Below are 23,543 nucleotides of genomic sequence, written 5' to 3' on the forward strand. Positions count from 1 at the left end.
ATATTGAACGTTGTGTAATTTTGACCAATAGAAACCTTTGGTGGGCGGGACTTAGTAGTACCGCCTCTGGGCCTCAGCCTCTGTCATTCCCGAGCGGATTGTTTGTTGTCAAGATGGAGTTCTTACTAGGAAATCCGTACAGCACTCCCGTTGGCCAATGTATAGGTACGTTAGCCTTGAAATTACACATTACACACGTGATACTCCTTCCACCGTTCACGATTTGAGCGTGGACTAACATTTGGTGTTTTACTACGAGGGTTTACGGTGCGAAAATAGCGAGCTAGCAAGCATCATCGCAGCAAACGTCATCTACTTGGAATGAGCTTTCAGCTAATGTTAGCCAGCTAACCTCCCTAACTTTAGTCCGCTGTAAAAACAAGTGCGTTACGATGAATCACTGCATGTGTGTGGATAATGTAAAGCAGTTTTCAAGGAAATGAAATGATACACAGTGACACACATGGCTGAAAGTGGCTTGTAGAGCCTCCAAGATAAAGTTCAATGTTTCCTTTTTTTCCTAAACATTAGTTAACCTCACTCCTCTGTTTGGTCAGCGTTGTTGGTAGTAGTTTTTAAATCTACAGACTTTGTGCTGTGCTGTTTATTCGTCCTACAGTGGAGGAGAGAGACGTGTGGCCTTGCACGGCCCTATGGTGTGGTTGCATCTCTCTTTGCATCTTGCTTGTTATGTGCAAAACTGCTCAGAGACTGAAAACCTCAGTGGTGGATGAAATACCTGCAACTTGAGTAAAAACACAGATATCTTGGCAGAAAATTACTTTGGTAGAAGGTAAGGTTGCCTATTAGAATATTGCGTGAGTAAAAGTCTCTGATATTTACTGAACTTAAGTATCAAAAGTAATGTTATGGTATTAAATACACTAAACCCTTTGAAACGCAAGCAAATTGGTTTGATTTCTTTCAAAAACATGGGGAGAAGGCAATAAGCAACATCAGAAATGATGACCCCTAAAATGAGCTAAAAATAAGTAAAAATTGCAAGGAAATTACCAGAAAATTAGCAAAAAATAAAATAAGCTAAAGAGGGAAACAGAAAAAAAGTCTGGCCTAAAAATAGCAAGAAATTAGTAAAAAAAAGTCAGATGAAAATTACCTGAAAATAAGCATAAAAGTAAAGTAAAAAACAAAAAAAAAAATTACCCCAGAAATTTGCAGAAAGTTATAAAAAAAAAATTTACGTATTATTTGTTCCTGTGAAATAATTTCAAATATATCGTTATGGTGATTCTAAATAACTGACTAGTTAAGTGGTGACAAAGAAATACAAAGATTTAAGATTTAAGGCAACATTTCCTGTTTTATCAATGTGGAGCCAAATCCCTGTAGAACAGATGTGGACCAAACATTAATTTGTCGCAATGCTGACTTGTGTTTACCTTTAAATGAATTCAGCAGCTGTCACAGAAGAATTTGTGATTACATATTTCCTCAGTGAGCATTGCTCTTTCATAAATAAAGGCCCACATGTGTAGATCTCAGACTTCCTCGTGTTCTTACCAAATCAGTTTTTCATTTACTAGAGATATTCATTAACTAAATTCAATTTTATTTTAGTTTTAATTTTTAATTTTATTTAAAGGGACCATGTACAGTTGAAAACATAAATGTTACCAATTGATGCACCGTACCAGATTATAGCTAAGAGCTAGTTTGCATCTGCTGTCTCTCAGCTGGGCAGAACAAAGACAGCACAATAACATCATATTAACCAGAGTCAGGGATTATGTAGTCATCATAATATAAAGATGTACTAACAAAGAAAACAAAAACAAGACAGGGTAGAAACTAGTAGGGCTGTACCAGACTCAGAATTATGCAGATGTCAAATCAGATTCAGCAGTTCAACACAAATAATCGATACAAATAAAGTTATTAAGTTTGAATGGGGCTCCTCAGGACGTTCAGTGTTACAGTTGCGTTCAGGTCATGTAGTAAACAAGCTATCAGCGCTAACAAGAGTTTGCAAATGTGCAACAATATTATTGCAGAATCTAAATATCCAAAAGAAAATACTATTACCATTGTAATAACTTTTCTCTGAGCTCTAAATTCACCACTATTCAGTTTACGGTGCAGTCTCTTTCTCCCCCTGTGCCGCTACCTGTAAGTCTAAAGCTGCTTGTACCAAAGAGTAGCATCAAAGTCAGAGCACTCAGCTTTTTAGCAAAATCTGGGGACAAAATGGTCCTCAGAAGTTCAAGACAAAACACCCTGACTAGCAAAAAAACCCTAAAACGAAAAAAAAATTGCTTGACCTGAAACTATCTCGACTTAAAGGGTCTTCGACTGATGATTTTATGTCTGACTTTGAATGGGCAGCCTTAGAAAGCAGATATGCTTTAGTATCACTTCTCAGCACACTGTATAGAAACAGTTTGGCTGAAGGATGTCTGTAGCAGTCAGACGGCCTTTGAATTGTCCTCTGGCCTGGGTAGTGTTGCCCACCACCCACTGGTCAGCTGCTGCGTGCCATATCATCTAAGACGGCCCTCAGCTACCAACTTTGAGCATCGTCTCCTCTTCAGAGGTCCTTCTAGGTCATGCAGTGGGCTGTATGCAGCACATCTTGGATTTCCCCACTTTGCAGAGATGGCTGTATCTCCAGCCGGCTCGGTCCGGTTCAGTTGCTGCACTTCGCTGGATTGTTGAGCCAGCCGTCTGTTCGGCTGTTGCAGCGGTACTGAACAGCACAGCAGTAGGGCAAAGGATCAGCTTACCTGAAACAATGAGAGAGAAAGGTCGACAGAGGAGCTGAGGGGGGATGCATTGTGAAGATTTTTATAGAGGTTTTTCATTTCCTAAGTGACTGAGAAGGTGATGGAGAAGTCAGAGGTGGTGAATGAATTTTCTCTTTTTCATGCTGCAGATTCATGCTCACTTTGCCTACTTTTCTCCACCGCTGTACCTCTTTCTCCTAAAGGTACATTTCACTGAGAAAATAAGCTAAGGTATTATGTTAAAAACAATCTTAAACAAGAGGCCAGAGCAAAATTTGAAGCCAAATTGTGTTGATATATTGAGCAACGGTTAATAAATTCATGCCTACTTACAATTTAAGAAATCTTGACCTAAATACTCTTATTTGCTATTTAATGTACTTAAGGATCAATCGTGAAAATAAATTTGAAGCTTCTGAAACCTATTGGATGCTTAATCATGCTCGTAAATGACTGCAAATGCAGTAGACTCTCAGCATAGTTTTTGATACCATGACTAATTTGGTACAAACATTTAGCTTAAGCTTAAAGTACGTTCATCGGTAATTGTGTGTCACTGCCTAACAACTCACAAACCCCATAGACTGTATACCCATGCTGCTGTCACTACAGTTGAAAGGGAAAATAATGCATAAATAAATACATAAATAATCACAAAAATAAATAAATAAATAAATAGAAAAATGAATAAATAAATATGTAAAATGGAAAATAAAATGTGAAATTAAATAGTGGAAAATAATACATAAATAATTAAGCAAATAAATATGAAAATGAATAAATTGATAAAAAAAATGGAAAATTAAATTGAAAATGAATAAATTGATAAATAAAGAGGAAAAATAAATAGGAAATTAAATAAATATTGTCATTTTTGCCATTTTCATTTATTTATTGACACGGTTATTTATTTATTTTCCAATGTTGTCAGTTTCAGTCCTCCATAGTAAACAGCAGAATGATTGCAGAAAACATTATCAAAAAGAAAGAGCAGGAAAGCGCAGCTGGTACTGGTGTATCGATACTGCAAGAAATTAGTATTGAAACCATTAAAAGTATTCAGAATCGATATGTATCAATAAATGGATGTTTTTGTCACCACTAGTATGCAGAGGAAAAAAGCGAGCAAATTACACTGAAGATAAAAGACAAGGACGAGTGGAAATGTGTAGAGAAAAGAGGTGTCTTCGGACAAACGTGCGGAGATGGGGCCAGCGAGGGACAGAGATTTGTGGCTTTGTTGGCAGCGGATGGCACAGCCTGCCACCATTACAGCCATGTGATCAACTGGCTTCACTGGTGTGTCGATTCCCAGGACTGGGGGGATTGACACAACACCATGAATGAGTGCACTCAGCGGGCATTTAACTTCATTAGCGAGGCTCTGATTGTTCAGTGTCGTTCCAGCTCATTTCACAAAGAGAGATCAGATTTTTTTTCCCATTTTCTTTGCTCCTCTGCCACCCGTGCTCTGCCCTGTCTTGACCTGACAATCCACTTGAGGAGATTAGATGGGATGTCCCAGTGGCAGTAGCTGGTTAATTCCTCCGAATGTATGTGTGCTTTATGTGCAGCCTAACACCAAGACTCAGCACAGTGTTTTTAAATGCTGCTCAAACTCCTTTTTATTCTCTCTATCTTTGTAGATTAGATAAGAGTGTTTGTAGGTGGGACGCAGAGTTTGCCAAAAAAAGAAAAGAAGCCTGTCTCTTGATGCTTGCCCAGTCTGTGACAAGTTGATTAGCGAGGGGAGGTAGAGCATGAATAAGTCATGGCTGTCAGGCTTGTCCAATGTTGAGCCTCCCAAAAGGAAGGCAACATGGCCCAGTGAGAGGCTCTTGGCCTGGGCATGACAGTCTGCTCAGGGCCTCTGGGCTTCAGGGAGAGAAGCTCCTCCTGTCCAAGCTCAAGAATCGTCTAATGAGAATCTATTGAGTGTCAGTCACAGGAAGTCGCTCACAGCTCACTTCGGTAGAAAACCCTTTTTTCTGTTTCACTGTGAAATTCACCCCAGATGACTGCGATCCTCAAAGATATCAGCTTTCACTGACATGATGGATGGATTCAGGGGATGGAAGAGGAAGGAGGAGACAGAGCGAGGAACGCAGTGTTGACTGCGATGCCACTTCATCACTGTAGCTTGCGACAGTCTGAAACACATTATTTTCTGGCTGTAGCCAAAATGCTATTAAATTGTAGGGTGGAGTTGAAAAGGAGGTCTCTCTGGCTTCTGTTTTTCAGCTTCAGATAAGACTGAGTATACAGCTATGTAACACCCATAGTCAGGGACTACGTAGTTAAAATAATTAAATTACAAAATAAATGGCATTGTAATTAGGGGCTGGGCAATATGGGTTGAAAATTATATTGCGATATTTTTAGGCTATTTCTCAATGCACGGCATATATATATACATGATATATATATATATATATATATATATATATATATATATATATATATATATATATACATGATATATATATATATCATGTATATATTTCAATATATTTAAATCCCCTCAAAATCATCTCATTAATGCCAGAACTGGGAGACAGAATCAAATATTGCAATTTTTATTTACGGCATTCCCTCTTTGACGTGATAATATTTTGGGAATGACTATTTTACTTTGAAAAGATATTAACACTACTTGATTTTTTATAAATAATCATTAGTAATGTAGATATAAAGTGGGTAAAGGCAAGTATTAGATAAAATAGAGCTGTCTATTGAGTTCAGAAAGGTACATCACTTTACTGTAATGCAACATGTAAAATCAGGAAACATCACAATTTTTTCTATATGATATAACAATATCCAACATCTAAGATGATACTCATATACTCTCATATCTCGATACGGTTTATATTGCCAAGCCCCTATCATAATTAGTTACAGTTACTAAGAAAAAATACATAATGTAGTGGGCCGCATTATAGAGGCATTTCCCAGAGACTGTTACTCCTTTAAGAAGCAGAATTCAGAGTTGACAGAAGGGGATTCTGGGAAATGCAGTTTGGGGGAGTGTTGTTGATAGCGTGCTTTTACCATCGGCAGATGACGTGAGTTTGTCTTGGTATGTTTTGCTGTTTTGAAGTGAGAGTAAATTCATTCATCTTATCATCCCTGCACTCTCACAACAACTAAATTACATATACTAATCAAAATATTGGGGATTACAAATTGGTAACGTGAAAAAAAAAAGTTGAATAAGACATTAATTCGGTTGCTTTCCATCTTTTCGACATGCAGGAATGCCCTCATTGGCCCTCGCGGGTCAGCAAAGCTGTTGCGACAAATTTCAGCGCAGAATTTTTGCACTTTCGTTTTCAGGTATTTTTTTTTTTAAGGGTTATTGTCCTGTTTAAAATATTTGTGGCTTATAATATATTTTCCATTTTATGCTTTATGCTTTTAAACTGAATAAAAAGGGACATTAGAGAGACACAGATCTTTGAAGTCTGTCTCCACACGCTGGCTTGCTTACACAACAGTTTTACTTTTGATGTTATGTAAACCATGGGTCACTTTAATTAGTGTGCATCGACTTTAGCTAAGGCAACAACCCCAGAGCCTTACTGAAATGCAGAGTCATGCTCGCTAGTGAAGCAGCTGGCAGGCCGCAAACTGTGAATCAGGTGTCAAAATTAAAATTTGCTTTAGTGCCAGCCACACTCAGGTTTGGGTTGCCGAGTAGCCAGTATCAATTTGTCACCATTACTCATGACCAGCCTTCTGTCTCGCAACACACAATACTGTAAATTAAATAAAAACATGCTTTCTTCATGTGTGTTATTCTCGTGTGGCCCACACAGCAGCGACGACTGCAATGAAGTGAAGTCTGTTCTCTACACTTTTATTTATTTTGTTGGGCCACTGCACCCCTAAATGTAACATAAATTAAAGTTACAGACAAATATTAAGGGGCACACTGGCACAGTTGTTTTTTTTAATAACACCATATAAATGTTAAAATTCTGTTGAACTTTTTGTGTTTTCTTCCAGAGAGGGCCACAGACGGAGGCCTACAGAATGAGGACTGGACCCTCAACATGGAAATCTGTGATATCATAAACGAGACAGACGAGGGGTGAGCTGCCACACCTTCAAGAAGTTAATTGTTGCTGTTGAGTTGTAATTTTCTTTATCAACATTTTGTAGGAAAAGACATCTGGTCCCTGAATCGGTCATTCCCAGAACTTAATGCATCTTTCATTGTTTTGTCACACTGGCTGAATGAGTGACAAATAATACACTGACCACTGCTTTTCACCAGCAGACACCACATTACAGAAGGCTTTTGTTTTCTGTAGGTGACACTGACTGAATGAAGTAATAAATTCAATTCTTATGTCAGTCTCCTGCATTACAACTGTGTTTGTAACGCACAATAAAAGCACAGGGATGACGTTTTTTGTAGGCCAACGAGGAAATTAACACCCCCCTGATTTTGTCAAAAAGTCAAAGGTATTCTTTAAAATTGAGTTTTAGATTATTTGCAGAAAAAAAGCTCAGTTGCAAACAAAAGTTTATGATACTGAAACATTTTTGATCAAATTAACCCAACTTTTATGATTTTTTAAGCATAACTGCAATCAGGTAAAAAGAAAATGTTAGGGTATAAACCATTCATCCCATTACTCGAGAACGCAATATCTCAACTCCTTGAGGTACTTCTTTGGTCCACTTGGACTCAGGGATAAAATTAATAGATTTTGGTGATAATAGTTCAAAGGTCACCTTCTCGTGAATGCGATATCTCAAGAAAACCTTGAGGGATTTCTTTTTTCAAATTTGGCACAAACATTCACTTGGACCCAACAATTAACTGCTTAAAATTTGGTGCTAAAAGGTGAAAGACACTGTGACCTCACAAAATTAGATTTTGGCTATAATTCAAGAATTAATACTTGTTAGTAGGAGCTGTCATTTTTAAGACTCATAAACCCTTTAAGATTTACAAGTGGGGTATTCACTGACATGTTTTATGTAGGAGAACAAAACGTCAGTCTCTTCAGACATTATTTCAGGCATCTAACCAGAAACACTTTCAAAAACCCTGTCGACTTCAAGACGAGAGGATGTTGATGAAGGTTCTCATTCATCGAGGTCATGGTATCCAAAAGTTGAGTTCGTTGAGGAAGTGTCGCCTCTCATCCAAGAAGCTTCTTCAGTTCTGATCAGAGAACCAGAAGTGCTAAAATGCAAACTCATTTTCAGGGTTTTGCGGGTTTTAGGATTAATTCCTCAGGCACTCTGTGTAGGTTCTGCATTTTAAGCGAGACTGCAAAAACATAAATGATTTAATTTAAATTATTCTTTTCTCCTACCAGTATACAAAAATCTTCATGTACCGACCTAAGAATCCAAAAATGTTGTTTTTTTGTATCAGACCATAGCAGCTCCAGATCATGTTTTGCATTGCTGCATATAATAATCTCAAATATTTTTGTACAAGAACATAGTTGTTTTATTTTGCACTTGTACAGCTTTCTTTGACTTCACTTATGTTAATGTATCCTAAAGAAAAAGTTTTTAGTTCACCTGCAGCAAGGCATATTTATCACAGTCATGTTGCTGGGCTACAAAACTGTCTGAATAAATGTAATCGTCAGGGGATCCCAGCCAATATCTCCGTTATGCAGAGAGCGTTCTTTTCAGGAAGGATATTGGAATCTGTCTTTTTCCATTTTTCCCTCAGCACTTTTCCTTTTCTTTTTTCTCCCCAGCTTTTCACATTCTTCGTGCCTACACACACTCATTGTCTTGGCATGCAACATGGGGCCCTTTCTGTCACACTCAAAGACACACACACACACACACACACACACACACACACACACACACACACACACACACACACACAGAGGGAGTTCAGCTTCACAGAACACAGAACGTCTTGTCTTCAAGATGTTTCAGCGAGTTAGACAATGTCTGGCGAGCTCCACAGTTTAGACTTGAGAAATTCTGCAACTGAAAATAACTTTTTTTTGTGTGTGAACATATGTTGTTTTATCACGTTACTGGGTGCTGAAACAAGATATAACACAACAGATGCACCATCCAAAACCAAAAAAAATAACAAAAGAAAACTGTAATACTGAATCAGAAACAGAGAGAGCGGTTTGAGGAAGCGAGATATATATATATATATATATATCAGACTCTTTGCACCATCTCCATCAATTTCTATGTATTTCACCTCCCTGACTCAATAAATGAAGCGTAGCTTATGAGGGAGTTCATAAAAGGTTTTTACGTCTCATCTGCAGTGAAGAGACTGGCAGTATGAGGCAAAAAGCCGACCTGAAGTCTTCACGCATGGACAGCTTTGATTTTGCCTTGGGAGAAAACAGATAGTCACTAAGAAAGAAAAGAGAGAAACAGATGGTGTGACGGCACTTCTCTGTCTTAGGCAAACAGCTACGCTGACAGACTGACTGGCATCTGTTACTATGGCACAGAAAATCATTTATTTCAACAAAGTCAAAGATGTTATGCCTGTTCTCAGCTGGGGTGCTTTATCCAGCTGTTTCTTCTCTGCTGTGTCCCTCCAGGCCAAAAGACGCCATGCGGGCACTGAAGAAGAGACTCTGTGGCAACAAGAACTACAGAGAAGTGATGCTGGCGCTAACGGTGAGAAGTTTTTGCTTTTTTTATGTTTTTGGGCTGTCGGTCCGTCCGTCCGTCCGTCTGTCATTCAGTCCTTCCATCTTTTGGTCTTTCTGTTCGTCCCATTCATGTAAACGAGATATCTCAAGAGTGCCGTGAGGGAATTTCTTAGAATTTGGCACAAACGTCCACTTGGACTTATTAATGAACTGATTCGATTTTTGGTGCTCTAAGGTCAAGGTCACCATGACCTCATCTGTCTCATTCTTGTGAGCATGATTTCTCAAGAACACCCTGAGGGATTTTTTTAAAATTTGGCAAAAACATCCACTTTTACTCAATGATGAACTGATTCCAATTTGGTGGTCAGAGGTCAAAGGCCAAGTATGTTTTTAGATCAAATTCATACGCTAATTATGACACTATTCGTGCAAAGCAGTAATGTTTGTGCAGACATTGGATGTAAACTGCAACTTGTTCGCAGAGGCATAAAACTGCAAAGAAGTAACTGTAGTTTACCCAGAAACGGCTTCGAAATGGCTATCACCAAAACCTATAATCATCATTTTATCAATGTCCTTCATTCAGAGTCGTCAGATAAAACCGGCCTTTAATTCACCAGACACGAGTAGGAGTGGAAGGACGGAAATGGCATTGAACCAACATGACATGACGGTTTTATTTTTAGTAAGCTATGTTCAAAGTTACAGTTTGTAGGCCACATTTAAAGATTGGACGCTGCATAAAACTTGTTTAAACTCTCCAGATTTTGTGTTCTGTCTCGGTCATTTAACTCCACTACGTCTCCCCTCCTGCCCACTGTCAGAGCTTTTGGTCTGATATTGCTCTTTCATTTTGTTTTTAGCAGCAATACCTTTTGAACTGTCTTCATATCCACCCACATCTTTGAAAGCTCTGCTACTTTAAAGCCTCTCTGTGTGATGAGAGCATCCTAACTGAGAAGTCTTTTCTCAGCTGTCTTCATCTTTACAGTTTGTTTTTTTTTTTAATTTGCCACGCTTCTGTCTCTTGTTAAATTGTCTCCGTCCTCTGCAGGTATTGGAGACATGTGTGAAAAACTGTGGTCACAGGTTTCATATCCAGGTGGCCAACCGAGATTTCATCGATGGTGTGTTGGTCAAAATCATCTCCCCCAAAACCAATCCTCCAACCATCGTTCAAGACAAAGTGCTGTCGCTCATACAGGTATTGGGGCTTTTTTGTGTTTCCACTGACATCATGAAATCGTGGTAAAGGTATAGTAAGCTAGAGTTGTGGGTACTATTTGTAAACAGTATCGCCAGCAAAAGGGAAAATGTAAGCCAACCCCAGCATTGTTCTTTTGGTGATTTTTTGTTATTTTGGCATTGTGTCCACAAATATTCACTTGAATGCATGCTGCTTACAGTCTGGCACTTAGTTGCAAACCTTTTTATAAAGCCTGATCTAACTGTGCGCTCTGCACAGGACTGTTTCAAACACAGCAAAATTAGAAGAAAATATGAAAATACAGGAAAAATAAATAAAACACAAAATAAAATAAAATAAATAGACCACTACAAACTTCTATTGGGTCAAAAGGGATGATTGAGAGGAATTACTTTTGAATGAGTTTATATGTATGTATATATATATATATACTTTGGAAATTAATGGAATTTAACAATCTCAACTTCTAGCGTTGACTTGGAGCTGTATGATATATAATTTCAGCATCGACACTGCGATGCACAGTTGTCCATTAAAAAATGTACAATGTCAAGTCAGACAAACTGAATATTAACGGTAACAACTGGATTTAGTGTTTGATACAAACAGAAAACTAAATTTACATGACTTATGCTGGCCACGTCTTCCTTTTTAAGACAGGTTATGTGTATATGTGACTTATTGTGGTAGCTTTAGTTAACAGAAGCGAGACTCCTGCGTGTGTTGGTGTGTGTAGAAAAGTACCGTAAACCAAATTGGCAAGTGCTGCAGACGCAGTGAAGTGTATGCTTTTCTGAAATGGAAATTTTATAATGGATCCTTGAAACGTCATGGAAATTTTTTTAAGTTTTGCCCATGAAAATGTGTGGGAACCCTGATAACAGTCATCATTGTAAGTGGGTCAGCGGTGGTCTCTCTCTGGGAAGCCAGGTGGGCGCCGCATGTTCCACATCCCAGGTGTTGCACCACACAGTGCAGCCTGCTATCCTGTTACCTGAGGTCACCTCGGCCGACAGGTGGTGTTCTCCGTCTCTTGTTCCTCTGTCCTCTGATTATTTATAGGGATGTGTTGAAGGAGACTCTTCTTTTAGACACAGTCTTTCTGTCCTTTGCTCGGTCTATTAACCACTTCAGAGAGCGTGTGTCGGGGAGGATGAGAGATCCTTGATCATTAATTTTTCATTTTTTTGCAAACAAGGCAAAAAAGAAGAAAAAAATCAGTGTCTACTTAGTTTTTTATGCTTAATGTGTGACACAATGTGTTTTTGTGTGTGTGTGTGTGTGTGTGTGTGTGTGTGTGTGTGTGTGTGTGTGTGTGTGTGTTTGTTTTTGTGGCAGGCCTGGGCTGATGCCTTCAGGAGTAGCCCCGATTTAACTGGTGTGGTCCATATTTATGAGGAACTGAAGAGGAAAGGCATCGAGTTCCCAATGGCAGATCTGGATGCATTGTCTCCCATCCACACACCACAGAGGGTGAGAGGAAAGAAATACACATACAGCACAAACGAAAATGTGTATTCACTCGCCAATATCCTTAGAGGTTTTTTTTATTTCCAGGGTACACCAGAGGTGGACCCAGCTATGAACAAGTACCTAGCCCCGTCCTCACCTGCCGTCGGGACTCCAAAACCTTCCCCGACCCCTGCCTCTGCCACACCGGCCTCCAACATGCCCAGCCCCATCACAGCAACCCCTGAACAGGTGAGAGGCAGCGACAGCATCCTCTGACTAATGAAATTAACTCTCTGCTGCACGTGTTGCCTGTTAAGTGAAACTTCATGTATTTGCACAGCCCAATAAAAAAGATTTATCCAGAGGTTAGCAGCTGAACCGTAAAGTGCATATATTAAAGATTACTAACGCGGTTGACTGCTTTTGAGAACATCTGCAGTGCCGCTGACGCTGAATGAGCCCTCAATGTGTCCACATGACCTTTGACCTTCCGTGCTTTCAGATCGCTCGGCTGCGCAGCGAGCTGGACGTAGTGAGAGGAAACACCAAAGTCATGTCAGAGATGCTAACAGAGATGGTCCCCGGGCAGGAAGACGCCTCTGACCTGGAACTACTTCAGGTAAGAGGCACATTAAAATGTTATGAGGTGTAATTTATCCAAACACACACTTTATCACTCATGCCCTGCCTGACACGACTGAAGAATTTTCATTGTAGTTAACAACAACAGAAATAAATTTGTCTTTGTGGCTTTTTAATTTAATAATTTAATTTTAATTTGATGTGATCTTGAAGTTGCTTTAAAAAAAACATCTGGCTGTTACTGGTCGCCTGTTTCAGATAATAACATGCTTCCTGAATGTCACCATTTTCAAAATCCCAGCCGCTGCGTGAAACCGGTCTTGCATAGCCAGACCATTCCTCACACTTCGTTTTAGGTTTCAACGAACAGAAACACACCGCTAATTATTATGCAGAAAGACATCATCTCACCGCCAGGTGCACATCTGTCGGACCTTTATCAAAAAATCCTTCTTGCCTGGTGGGCATTATGTAGAGATCCATGCAGCAGTCATATTTCAGTGAGGGTGAGGACTTACTCCCCCCAAAGAGGAACAGAGTACCTCTTCATGGATGGGTGATTGTCATTTTGGGGGTCTGATTGGAGCAGACGAATGGTGTGTTTGGTCACTTGAAGTGGTGTAGTTGAAGGCTATGAATCTTTGTAACTGCAGATAGAGTGTATTTTTCAGAGAAATGGGACTTCAGAGTGATGGTTGTTTGTTTTCGGGATAATATTCTCAGTCTGAACAGGTTCTTGTTGTGTGGAGTGGACACAGGCGCGTCTGGGAGGAAACAGTTTTTTCATGACAAAAATGTAACACAGCACCAGATCTGATGTGCGTAGTTGTTTTTCCCATCACACTTTTGCACTGCAATGGTGGATTAAGCAGTTTTTATAACCAAGTTCTCTCCCAACACTATTCTGCAAGAGCTCCATCACTGCATCCTGGGCTTAGCATCCCCCGTGATGTTTGTGATTACTTTAAAGAAATAAGAACAACCCGTTTTTTCCCCTTTAGTGCAGAATTATGATAGATTCAGTCAGACCTTTCTCCAGCATAAGCACAGCATGAGATAGGGCTGGCTCTGCGAGACTAAAACATGAAGCGTGTTTCAAATCTGAAGACAGTTTGGAGCAAATCTTTATAAATGTTTTAGTTTCATTTTAGTGTTTTGTACACAATTAAACATTGCATAAAATTCAGTTAAATAAAAGAAAGAAACAAAAAAAATGGGTCAGGAGAGGTCAAGAAGCTAGAGGCTTATACAAACAAACAAATATACATATATATATATATATATATATATATATATATATATATATACTCTAAAACAACACACTGTAAATACAGGCACATGCAAAATATTTTACTCTACGTATTCTCAGGTACTTTAAAAGATGTTAAATTGGAGCAACAAAAAGCAAAAAGCTTTCCAACGTGACAAGTCATCTGTAGTGTTGTAATTATATGTTGCCACTAGGGGGAGTAGTGACTTTAGTTTTCAGCGGAAACACACAACTGGCCTGCAGCTTATCAAGAGCCAGTTGGCTGAGGTAAAATTCCTGGAATTGGCAATTAACCAGAAGTATAGAAACGCATGCAGAGTTTAATCTCCCAAGGCCAAATCCACTCAGGTATTTGTGTCAGCTGCAAGGATCTGGCCCGCTGCTGAGATGCCTGTGCCAGTTGTCATAGTTATGTGGTGCCTTTTCTGACTCTTTCTTTTCTTTTTGTCCCAGCTGCTAAAGGAAAAGCATTCACAGAATTTTTTACACAATTGAACAAATATTGCTGAGCTAACATGGAATGCATTGTAAGAAAAAACAAAAACAAATGCGCAGTATATTTATTGTACAGTTTTGTATTTGGACAAATTTGTTCTCCTCCCATTCTGTCAAAATTAATTTTGTTAACAGAATTCATTTCTTTCTGCCTGACCTTCTCTCTGATGCACACTTCTTCTCCCTTTGTTTCTGTTGTATTTATTTATTTATTCATTAATGAAACTATTGATCAATCCGTTGATGTGCCCATCTATCAAGGAGCTGAACAGAACATGCAGGTCTATGCAGCAGAGAGTGGTCGAGCTGATTTCACGAGTTTCTAACGAAGAAGTGACCGAGGAGCTGCTACATGTCAATGATGACCTCAACAACATTTTCCTCCGATATGAGAGGTACAGTCAACCAAACCATCAATCAGACTTTACTTTTTGGTAACCCTTAAAAGGATAATTCACCCCTTAAAATCAAAAAAACATATTTTTCCTCTTACCTGTAGCGCTATATATCAGTCTAGATTGTTTTGGTGTGAGTTGCCGAGAGTTGAAGACATCGGCTGTAGAGATGTCTGCCTTCTCTCCAATATAATGAAACTAAATGTCTTTCAGCTTGCAGTGCTCAATGCGCTAAAACTATACAGTTACAAAAACTCAACAGCAATGTCTCTTTCCAGAAACAATGACCCAGTCACTCAAGATAATCCACAGACCTTGCTGTGAGCAGGTTCATGTTGGAACTATTTTATTTGCGCCAAACTACATCCACCAACTGTATCGCTGTGCAGAAGGAAGCGTGCATCTACTGCTAGCTCACCTAGCACCACTGAGCTAGCTAACGTAACAGCTCTCATGCGGAGGACTCCATTTATGTTTACATCTCATGCTGTCATGGGCACGAGCATCTCGACTTTGAGTAGATGCACGCTTTCTTCTGTGATTCGGTTAGCGGGTGTAGTTCGGTAGATAGAAAAAAGTTCCCACATGAAACTGCTCACAAAAAGGTGTGTTGATTATTCTGTGTAACCGGGTCATGGTTTCTAGAAAGAGGTATTGCTATGGAGGCGTTTTTTTTTTCTAAATGTATTTTTGATTTTGGGGTGAACTGTACCTTTAAATTATCTTCGCTGTCAATACAGTTTTTACTGGTTCAACAGATGTTTTTGGCAGCCCATGTGTAAGATCAAAACTTGGTCCAGTATGTTTAATGGATAAACAATTGGTGCTTGCTTGAACTTTGATGATTTGCCAAACTGTATCTCAGTCCATGATTTTGAAGAGGAGGCTGCAGATGTGATTTTACCCAAGCTTGCCGATGAAAAATCACATTTTTTAAAGAAAACATGCTCAACACAGATTGAACGCAATTTTTGCAAGTTCAAAGTTACAGAGCTCGTGTGAAGACTTGTTCCTGTTAAACATTCTGCAGCTTCAAACCGCTAAAACGTCTCTTTCATGAGGTTTCTGAAGATGAAAGATGTGCAAGCATTTGAACCTCACAAAGCTTGTGGTAAAACATTCAAAGTTTTTTATGTGCTGCTCACAGGTACGAGAGGTACAGGTCGGGTAGAGCCGCTCAGAACAACGGGGTGAGTACCATCAACAGAAAACCTGCGTTCAAAGAGCATGAAATCAAACGCTCCAAAATTCTCTCCCAGGATTGCTTGTTTTCTGTTTACTTTTTGCATGTTGTCAGAAAAATTTGAATCTCTTTTTACATTTCGGTACATCTGCATTTGCATCGCCTGTGGCAGTTTGTCTAACATTAAGGATCCTATGAGGGGTGTTGCAAACAAAACTGTCCTCATAGCCATTTGTTGTACTTGTTTTACCATTTTACTATCTGAATTAATCATTAGCATTTATAATAGCACACATAATCCACTGCAGCATTAATATTTAATGCAAGTGGATTGCCTTTTTAGCTTTATCAAAACTGGAAGAGCAAAGCAAAACAAGTCCCAGTGTGCTGTTTAGAGTGTACATTTGCCAGTATCAGTGATTCGCCAGAGGGTTGGGGCATCTCTCACTACATCCCACATAGCTGTTTGTGTTTGCGTTCTGTTGATCTCTCTGTCTGCTCTGTCTGTTTGTGTTGTGGCCAGCTGATGGAGGCAAGTATGATGCCAGCACCAGGTTCAGTCCCAGCCAAAGTGCTGGGACGAACGGAGCGATGAATGTTAACACGTCTGCTATATGGAGCTAATGCTTAGACCCATCAGTACCACGTGTGAAACACTATAGGTCCTTCCTCACCCTCCTTGTTGCCTTCTGTCTCACACATCTGAGAGGTGAACCACGAAGCGAGCTCGGCAGAACCAGGCTTTATTAGCTGTAGCTGGTTCGACAAAGCCTAAATCATCAGTCAACGATAACGGGTGCCAAGAAGATGCTCTGTTTCTTCCTCGGGCTCTGTGCCCATTCTCTTTAAAGAGGCCGTCTGGTGCGTCTTAGCCAGGGTTCTCGCAGATCCTTAAAAAGTCTTAACCCTCTTGTTGTCCTTTGAAATCTTTTGCCATCAAAATATGTTTTTTGTACTTATGTAAACGAGGGCTATTGGCCCTAAATTTCAAAACAAAGGGAAAAATTTGTGGTAATAGACTGAAGTAAGACTAAAGGTGTAACACATTGATTGACAATTTATACAATATGCTTTAAATAACAGTCACACAAGGGCGGCGTCAGAATGACCCCAGAGGACAAAAGGTGTATGGCAATCGGGAGGACATTACGGCATTCAAGTTAGTTTATTTATTTATAAAGCACCTTTAAGAAGACAGCAGTCAATCAAAGTGATGTACATAGGATGCATAAAAAGTAAATAAATAGTTAGATTACAATAAAAAAACAATAAAATTAAAACAGTGAAATGAAAGCAGTAAAAGTAGAAAAACTGCAGTGCCTGTGATTAGTGTGCTCATTTATGAAACGCCAGGGAGAACAGGTGGGTCTTTAGGGAAGATTTAAACATCTTTAGGGTCTGGGAGGTTCTAATATGGAGGGGGAGACTGTTCCAGAGTCTGGGGGCGACCGCTGTGAAGGCCCTGTCCCCTCTAGACTTCGGTCTGGTTCTGGGGACCTTAACGCTCTGGTTGGGGAGTGGCGATGCAAGAGCTCAGACAGGTACAGAGGGGCAAGACCATTAAAGCCTTTAAAAACGATTAAAAGAAGTTTAAAATCAATGTGAAAGTGGACCGGGAGCCAGTGAAGGGACGTTAACACTGGTGTGATGTGGTCGCGCTTTTTCTTCCCAGAGAGGAGTCGAGCAGCAGCGTTCTGGATGAGCTGAAGGCGGTTGATGGTCCAAGCCAATGTACAAGGAGTTGCAGTAATCTAGTCTAGATGTAATGAAGGCATGAACATGGACCTTTGAAAAGTAGGACTTGGGTCTTTGCTAATTCAATTCATTTATCTATAAATAAGGTCTTAATTGGTATAAAAATGCTTTAAACCTGTGGCCAACCCGATATTGAGGTATTTAGTAAAAAATATCATGATATTTGAGTTTCTCCATATCGCCCAGCCCTTCATGAAACACTGGCTTTAGACTCACCATAATTTGCTAACCCACTAGTCTTGCTTCGTGGTACAGCCCTCTCAGGTCCTGTGTTTATTTAACCTTCAGTATTGTTCCTGTGCTTGGCCTCCAGTCCACAACTGCTGACCCTCAGTGTTGTCTCAAATTGTGTAAATAGTCAATCCTGTTGAAATGTAGTATGTTTAGTGTTCCCTCTGTACACAAAGGGAAACATATAGTTTCCTCAACAAACATACAAGCTTCCTCTGTCTCCTTAGCTCAGTTACATTCATCAGTTTAAACTTTAAGCTCTGCATATTAACATTGTTTGCATCCATTCATTATGGTTGAAAACCATCTGTCTTTTCCCTGCTGTGCCCTTTTAGATGTTGAATGAGGCCACAGAGGACAACCTGATAGACCTGGGCCCGGGCTCCCCAGCTGTGGTCACACCCAGGATCACCTCCAGCCCTCCTGCCCACTCCCCTGCCGGGGCCACCGCCTCCCCAGCTCATAACCCCACTACAGCCGCGCTGTCATCTGCGCTCGCAAGTATTGGTAAGAACAGATGGGTTAAAAAAAAAGGGCTGTTTTGCAGTGTGGAGAAAAAAAAAGATGCTCCAACAATCATACCGGAGCTGTAACATCCCTCCTCTGCGGTCTCTGCAGAGCTGCCGTTTGAGGAGCAGCAGAGTGTGAAAAAGGCTCATAATCTGGCTGCTAATGGGAAATGAGCCCAGCAACATAACTCATTTCTGGACAGTTCTCTACCACTGCTAGCTCCCCTGTTGGTTTCTAGAAAGTCTCTGCATGCGATAGCACTCTGGTTAAGGCTTCAATATTTTGCCGTTCTGTTCTGAAGCTTTCCTCATAATCCTCCATCCTCCTTGCTCGTCTTCTTTTTTCTCCTCTCGCCTTCTCTCGTCTGTCTCCAGATGTAGCCTCCGACAGCGTGAGCGGCACCCTGTCCTCACTTCCAGGACCCAACCAGGATGATTTCGACATGTTTGCCCAGACCAGGAGCAGCTCTCTGGCTGACCAGCGCAAGAAGTAGGTCTAGATTTCATTTTGCTTCTGGGGCAGCCCAGATCCTCCCTCATGTTATTATTCAGGGTGTAATTTATTTTAATTAAATGGCTATTCATCACCACCTTTAATTTTTAAAATAAAATCCACCCAGAGGCACTTAAACACTGTTTGTTCCCTGATGTTCGGTATTTTTTTTCGTGATGAAGTTTAAACTTTTCGGATGTTCCCACTGTCCCTTAGCCTGCCTGCACTACATCTTGTTACGTGACTTATTTCCTCCTGCATTTGCTGGAATCGCTTTTGAATACCTCCAGGGTATGGATGTTAATCTGGTATCTTCTCTTCCAAGAACTGGTTGCCTTCAGCTGTAAATTGAAGATTTAGGTGGACTGAGTAAAAGTGATAAAGTAAGGGCAAGAGAGTGAGCTTTTTTCTTCCTTACTGCGTTGCATTATTATCTATTTAACTATTTTGCTGGTGACGTTGGTTCTTCCGGCACCTTCTCCAGTGCTATCGGTTTGTTCTGTTCTTGATGAATGTTGCAGAATTGCAAAAGGGTGTTTTGGGTGTTGGTCTGTACCACATAACAGCAGCATTTGGCATTTCATTTTCTTCTTTCTGTCTTTTTTATCTGCGCTGATGTGAAAACTCTCATCAAATCCTGTTGTAGCTGTTCTCGAAAAAGCTCACATAATATTGATATTTGACCAGATATTCATGGAAATAAAATACATCATAGTATAATCAAAATGGGTGAGCATTACCAGGTATTTGGTACTGTTTACTGTTTGATAGTGTTTAAAGGGACATTTCACCCCAAATCTGTATTGTACCTGAGGTGTCTACTCATGGACGAATGGCTCGTGCTTGTTCTGGCTTAAGATGTAAATAATAATGGCGTTCTCATTGGTTGAGCTGTAATGTTCGCTAGCTCTGTGGCACTAGTGAGCTATCAGCAGAAGCATGCTTCCTTCTGCATGGTGGACACAAGCAGCAACATCCATGGACGAAAAATGATGCCAACACACACGTCCCAAAAAATGCAGTTCCTCGAAAGACCACTTGAGGCTGACATCAGAAACAACTGTCCTTATAAACCTCCATGTTAAAATGCCCAACTTTACAGCAGAATAAAAGACAGCTAACAAAAAAAGGTTTTGTCTCTATAGCTAATTTCAACATCCATGATAACCGTACAGGGATAAATTTTTATATACTTCACCGCTTTACATTTTATTAAATCTTAAAGGTGCTCACTTCTCCACAGCTCTACCTTCTCGTCTAAATATGGTCACCTCTGACACCAACACACCAATGTAGCGAGGTTTCATCAAAACAGGTGTCCACAAACCGGTGGGTGATGTCACAGAAGCTACATCCATTATTTGATACAGTCTATGGGTGATTCGGTTGTCAGGTGTAGGTAGATGGAAAGAAAATAGCTCCTGCATGAAAATGCTCACAACAAGGTGTGTAGATTATCTCGAGTAACCAGGTCATGATTTCTGTTGACTTTTTCAAATGTATTTTTTGGCACTTTGAGCATCGCAACTGAGCGCGATCTAGTTTCTTTATATTAGAGAGAAGGCAGACGTCTCTACGGCTAATATTTCCAACACTCTGCAACTCACACCAAAACTATCTAGACTGATAAGTAGCTCTACAGGTAAGAGGAAAGATATGTATTTTTTAGATTTTAGGGTTATCTGTTTCTTTAACAGGAGACTTTCCTTTTATTTTCCACATTTATCGTTTTTGTTGGTTTTTAATTTTTTTCTTTTGTTTTCGTTTGCAGTGTAAAGTATGAGGACCCTCAGGCTCTGGGCGGCCTGGCCTCGGCTTTGGATGTGAGACAACAGAACACAGGAGGGGTGAGTACACTGATGCATGTAGTTCGATACAGCTTTCACCCTTATATGGAGTGTGGGTTATTTACATGGCTGATGAACTTCTCCCGTACCAGTCTGTCCTCAGCCCTGGGTCACTCCCTGCATGTGATGGTCTGTGATACTGTATGCTCTACAGTGACATTTGCCTTGTGTGCAGTGATACTCGAACTTTGATCAAAAAGACGTAGGTTTGCGTACTTACCATTGCTGAAAAGCTGAAATAAATCCCTTGTAATGTAATAACTGTGAAAGTGTAAAACGTGCCTATAAGTAAATACTCAAAATATGATTTAAATATTAGTCCCAGCATTTGTCTTTACATAAAAATATGAATTCAGATTTTTCATTCTTCAAATCTGATAACACCTCTTATTTCAGTTTTCTGTGTGTTTGAATAAAACGCCCACCCAATCAGTTTGTACAGAAAATCAAACTTTGAGCACACATTGCAATATATTTGCACGGTTATCACTATGTACGCAGACTATTCTGAAACCTGAACTGCCACACACACACACACACACACACACACACACACACACACACACAGTGGTGATTACACATACCATCTTTTTTTTTTAGTTACCTCAGGTGCCCTATGCTTGGACAAAACTTTTACTTGAGGGACTTTTTTTCCCCTTTTTTATTTTTCTCATTTTCATCTTTATGGAATGAACCTTTCACCGTTTTCTTACGTTCTTTTTCTCCTCCTATAAATGACAGCCGCCTCTTGCATATTTGACTTCTCCTCTGTCTCTCTCTCTGCACTGTGTGCTATGCTGTGGTGGGGCCTGCTGCCTTTCTTCTCATGTGTAAGGTGTTGTTCTGTTGTTGATTCAGCTGAGGGTAAAAGGGGATGATAACCCAGCAGATCAGGAGCTGCCCATAGACAGCTGGCTTATTACCCAAGGAATGGTGAGGACTCTATCCTCAGTGTGTCCTCCTACCCCTCCCTCGTGTCCACCCGTCACCCCCCCTTGCTCTCAGCCTCCTGCGGCATCATCCATAAGCCTCATGAGCTGCTCCTCATTTTCAGCCTCATCTCACTGCTCGTTCCTGGAGTGCTCAAACAGTCCCAAACCAGCAAAGTTTTCCCCTCAAAGAACATCCACCTCCATGTCAAGTGCAGCTGTTGTACTCTGGGCAATATGACTTTAAAGGAAGACTTGTATGTCGTACTTAACCATAGTAAGTGTGTTAACTACAGTAGATGGAGGTCCGCACGACGGGAGCATCATCACAGAAGCTAAGCAATGTACTGTTGAAGTGTACACTAAATTTAGGATATTTTCACTGCTTCATCTTGCTGTTAGACAGTCTTTTCCAGTGGAAAACTAAAGCCACATGCTCCCTTCAAAGCAGGACTCCATTGACAAGAACAGTCATTTTACCTCACTGAATTTGCAGGCTTTCCCACACATTCCCTTATTTGCGGCAGGCTGCCAAAATTGTCACCTCTGCCGCCACAACGAGATTTTTGGAGCTGGACTGTTAATTAGGAGCGCTAGATGATGCAGCAGAACATCAAGAGGCTTTGAAAGTAAAACTTAACCGTTCATTCTGTTGGGTGTAAAACTTTACTTTCACTTAAACAGCTTCTCCTGTCATCCATTTGTGTGATCTGATCAGCTGTGAACGAGTCGACAGATCAGTCATCCAACCAGCAAGTGTCAAACTGCAGCAGAGGAAAATAAAAAAATTCCTCCTGCGCTGCGTTCAGGGACTGGCAAAAACATCAGATTTTAGAGAGAATGGACACATAATGATACAAAGGGACACATTGGCATTTAAAAGATGCTAAAATACATAATAATATTTATAAAAATGCACTTATTATGGATAAGTACCTCATACAACTTCCACTTAAAAAAATCTTACAATCCAGTTAACATATTTTATGACTCAGTTCTGATTTAGCTGCGCTGTTTCTACTGATGTAGCCGTCTCTTTATTATCTTTTTTCATTGCAATTTCAATTTCATTCACTGAATTAAGGACAAACAGACACTCTCTCTGTATTTAATTGACAGAACGCATTTGTTGATTTAATTTCCAGAAAACAGCGCTTATTCCTGAAGTGACATAAAATAACTTTTAAGATTTTATCCATATTGCTCACTTCTGTTGCACTGGTTTGACATGGGCGTCAAACACTATACCCATTACTTGCTCTCACTTTAATGCCACCTCTTTTATGGATGGTTAATGAGCCTGACGGGCCACCAGGAACTTCCATCAGCTCAATTCATCTCTTAACTGTCACACACTAAAACAACAGGGAAGAACAGATACTTCTGCTGAACAGCAACAGTTAAATCAGCGATGCTGAACATTGTTAAAGTACTGATAATATATCATGTTTGCTGTGTAGTGGAGAGTATTTGTCTGTTGTCCTCTAACTGTCTTCGGATCTATAAGATCTATCTAGATAATATACTAGATGTAACTAATGGCAGCCTAACATGTCTCACCCTAACCAGAATTAGATCAACCAACTAATAGGTGATTCATTAGTTGTAATATTTCTAACACTTTTACAGTTAGGTTGATTTTATGACTGTTAACATATGATTACAATTGAACTTTTATCAGTGTTATTGCTGTGAGTCATGAGAGGAACAGACTTCTTACTGCACACTTTTTTATAAGATTTCTCCACTGTTCACACAGCTGCATGTTTGTTTGTTTTTTCCTGTGAATGACTTTCACTGCCCCACTGCCTTGGCCTTTTATTTTGAAATGCTCCTT

General features: G+C 40.0%; 1 protein-coding gene across 5 annotated transcripts in view; it reads left to right on the forward strand.

Annotated features, from left to right (window-relative positions):
* The first annotated feature begins 54 nt into the window (after nt 1-54).
* tom1l2a (target of myb1 like 2 membrane trafficking protein a) overlaps nt 55-23,543 on the forward strand; it is a 30,746-nt gene continuing 7,257 nt past the window's right edge. For 2 of the 5 annotated variants that reach the window (XM_088091145.1, XM_088091146.1), the window contains exons 1-12: nt 55-165; nt 6,750-6,834; nt 9,302-9,380; nt 10,413-10,562; nt 11,904-12,038; nt 12,123-12,266; nt 12,520-12,636; nt 14,626-14,759; nt 15,907-15,949; nt 18,264-18,435; nt 18,813-18,927; nt 20,702-20,777. In XM_088091145.1, coding sequence (XP_087947271.1) covers nt 114-165; nt 6,750-6,834; nt 9,302-9,380; nt 10,413-10,562; nt 11,904-12,038; nt 12,123-12,266; nt 12,520-12,636; nt 14,626-14,759; nt 15,907-15,949; nt 18,264-18,435; nt 18,813-18,927; nt 20,702-20,777 — 1,302 coding nt within the window. In that variant the 5' untranslated portion in view covers nt 55-113. Of the gene's footprint in view, nt 166-5,983; nt 6,078-6,749; nt 6,835-9,301; nt 9,381-10,412; nt 10,563-11,903; nt 12,039-12,122; nt 12,267-12,519; nt 12,637-14,625; nt 14,760-15,906; nt 15,950-18,263; nt 18,436-18,812; nt 18,928-20,701; nt 20,778-21,635; nt 21,711-23,543 lie in introns of those variants that run through there. The other 3 variants (XM_088091143.1, XM_088091144.1, XM_042504268.2) reach the window with 2 other exon arrangements.

This window comes from Plectropomus leopardus, chromosome 18 (genome assembly GCF_026936395.1).
Source record: "Plectropomus leopardus strain MGB_pleo_1.0 chromosome 18, ASM2693639v1, whole genome shotgun sequence".
Lineage (NCBI taxonomy): Eukaryota > Metazoa > Chordata > Actinopteri > Perciformes > Serranidae > Plectropomus > Plectropomus leopardus.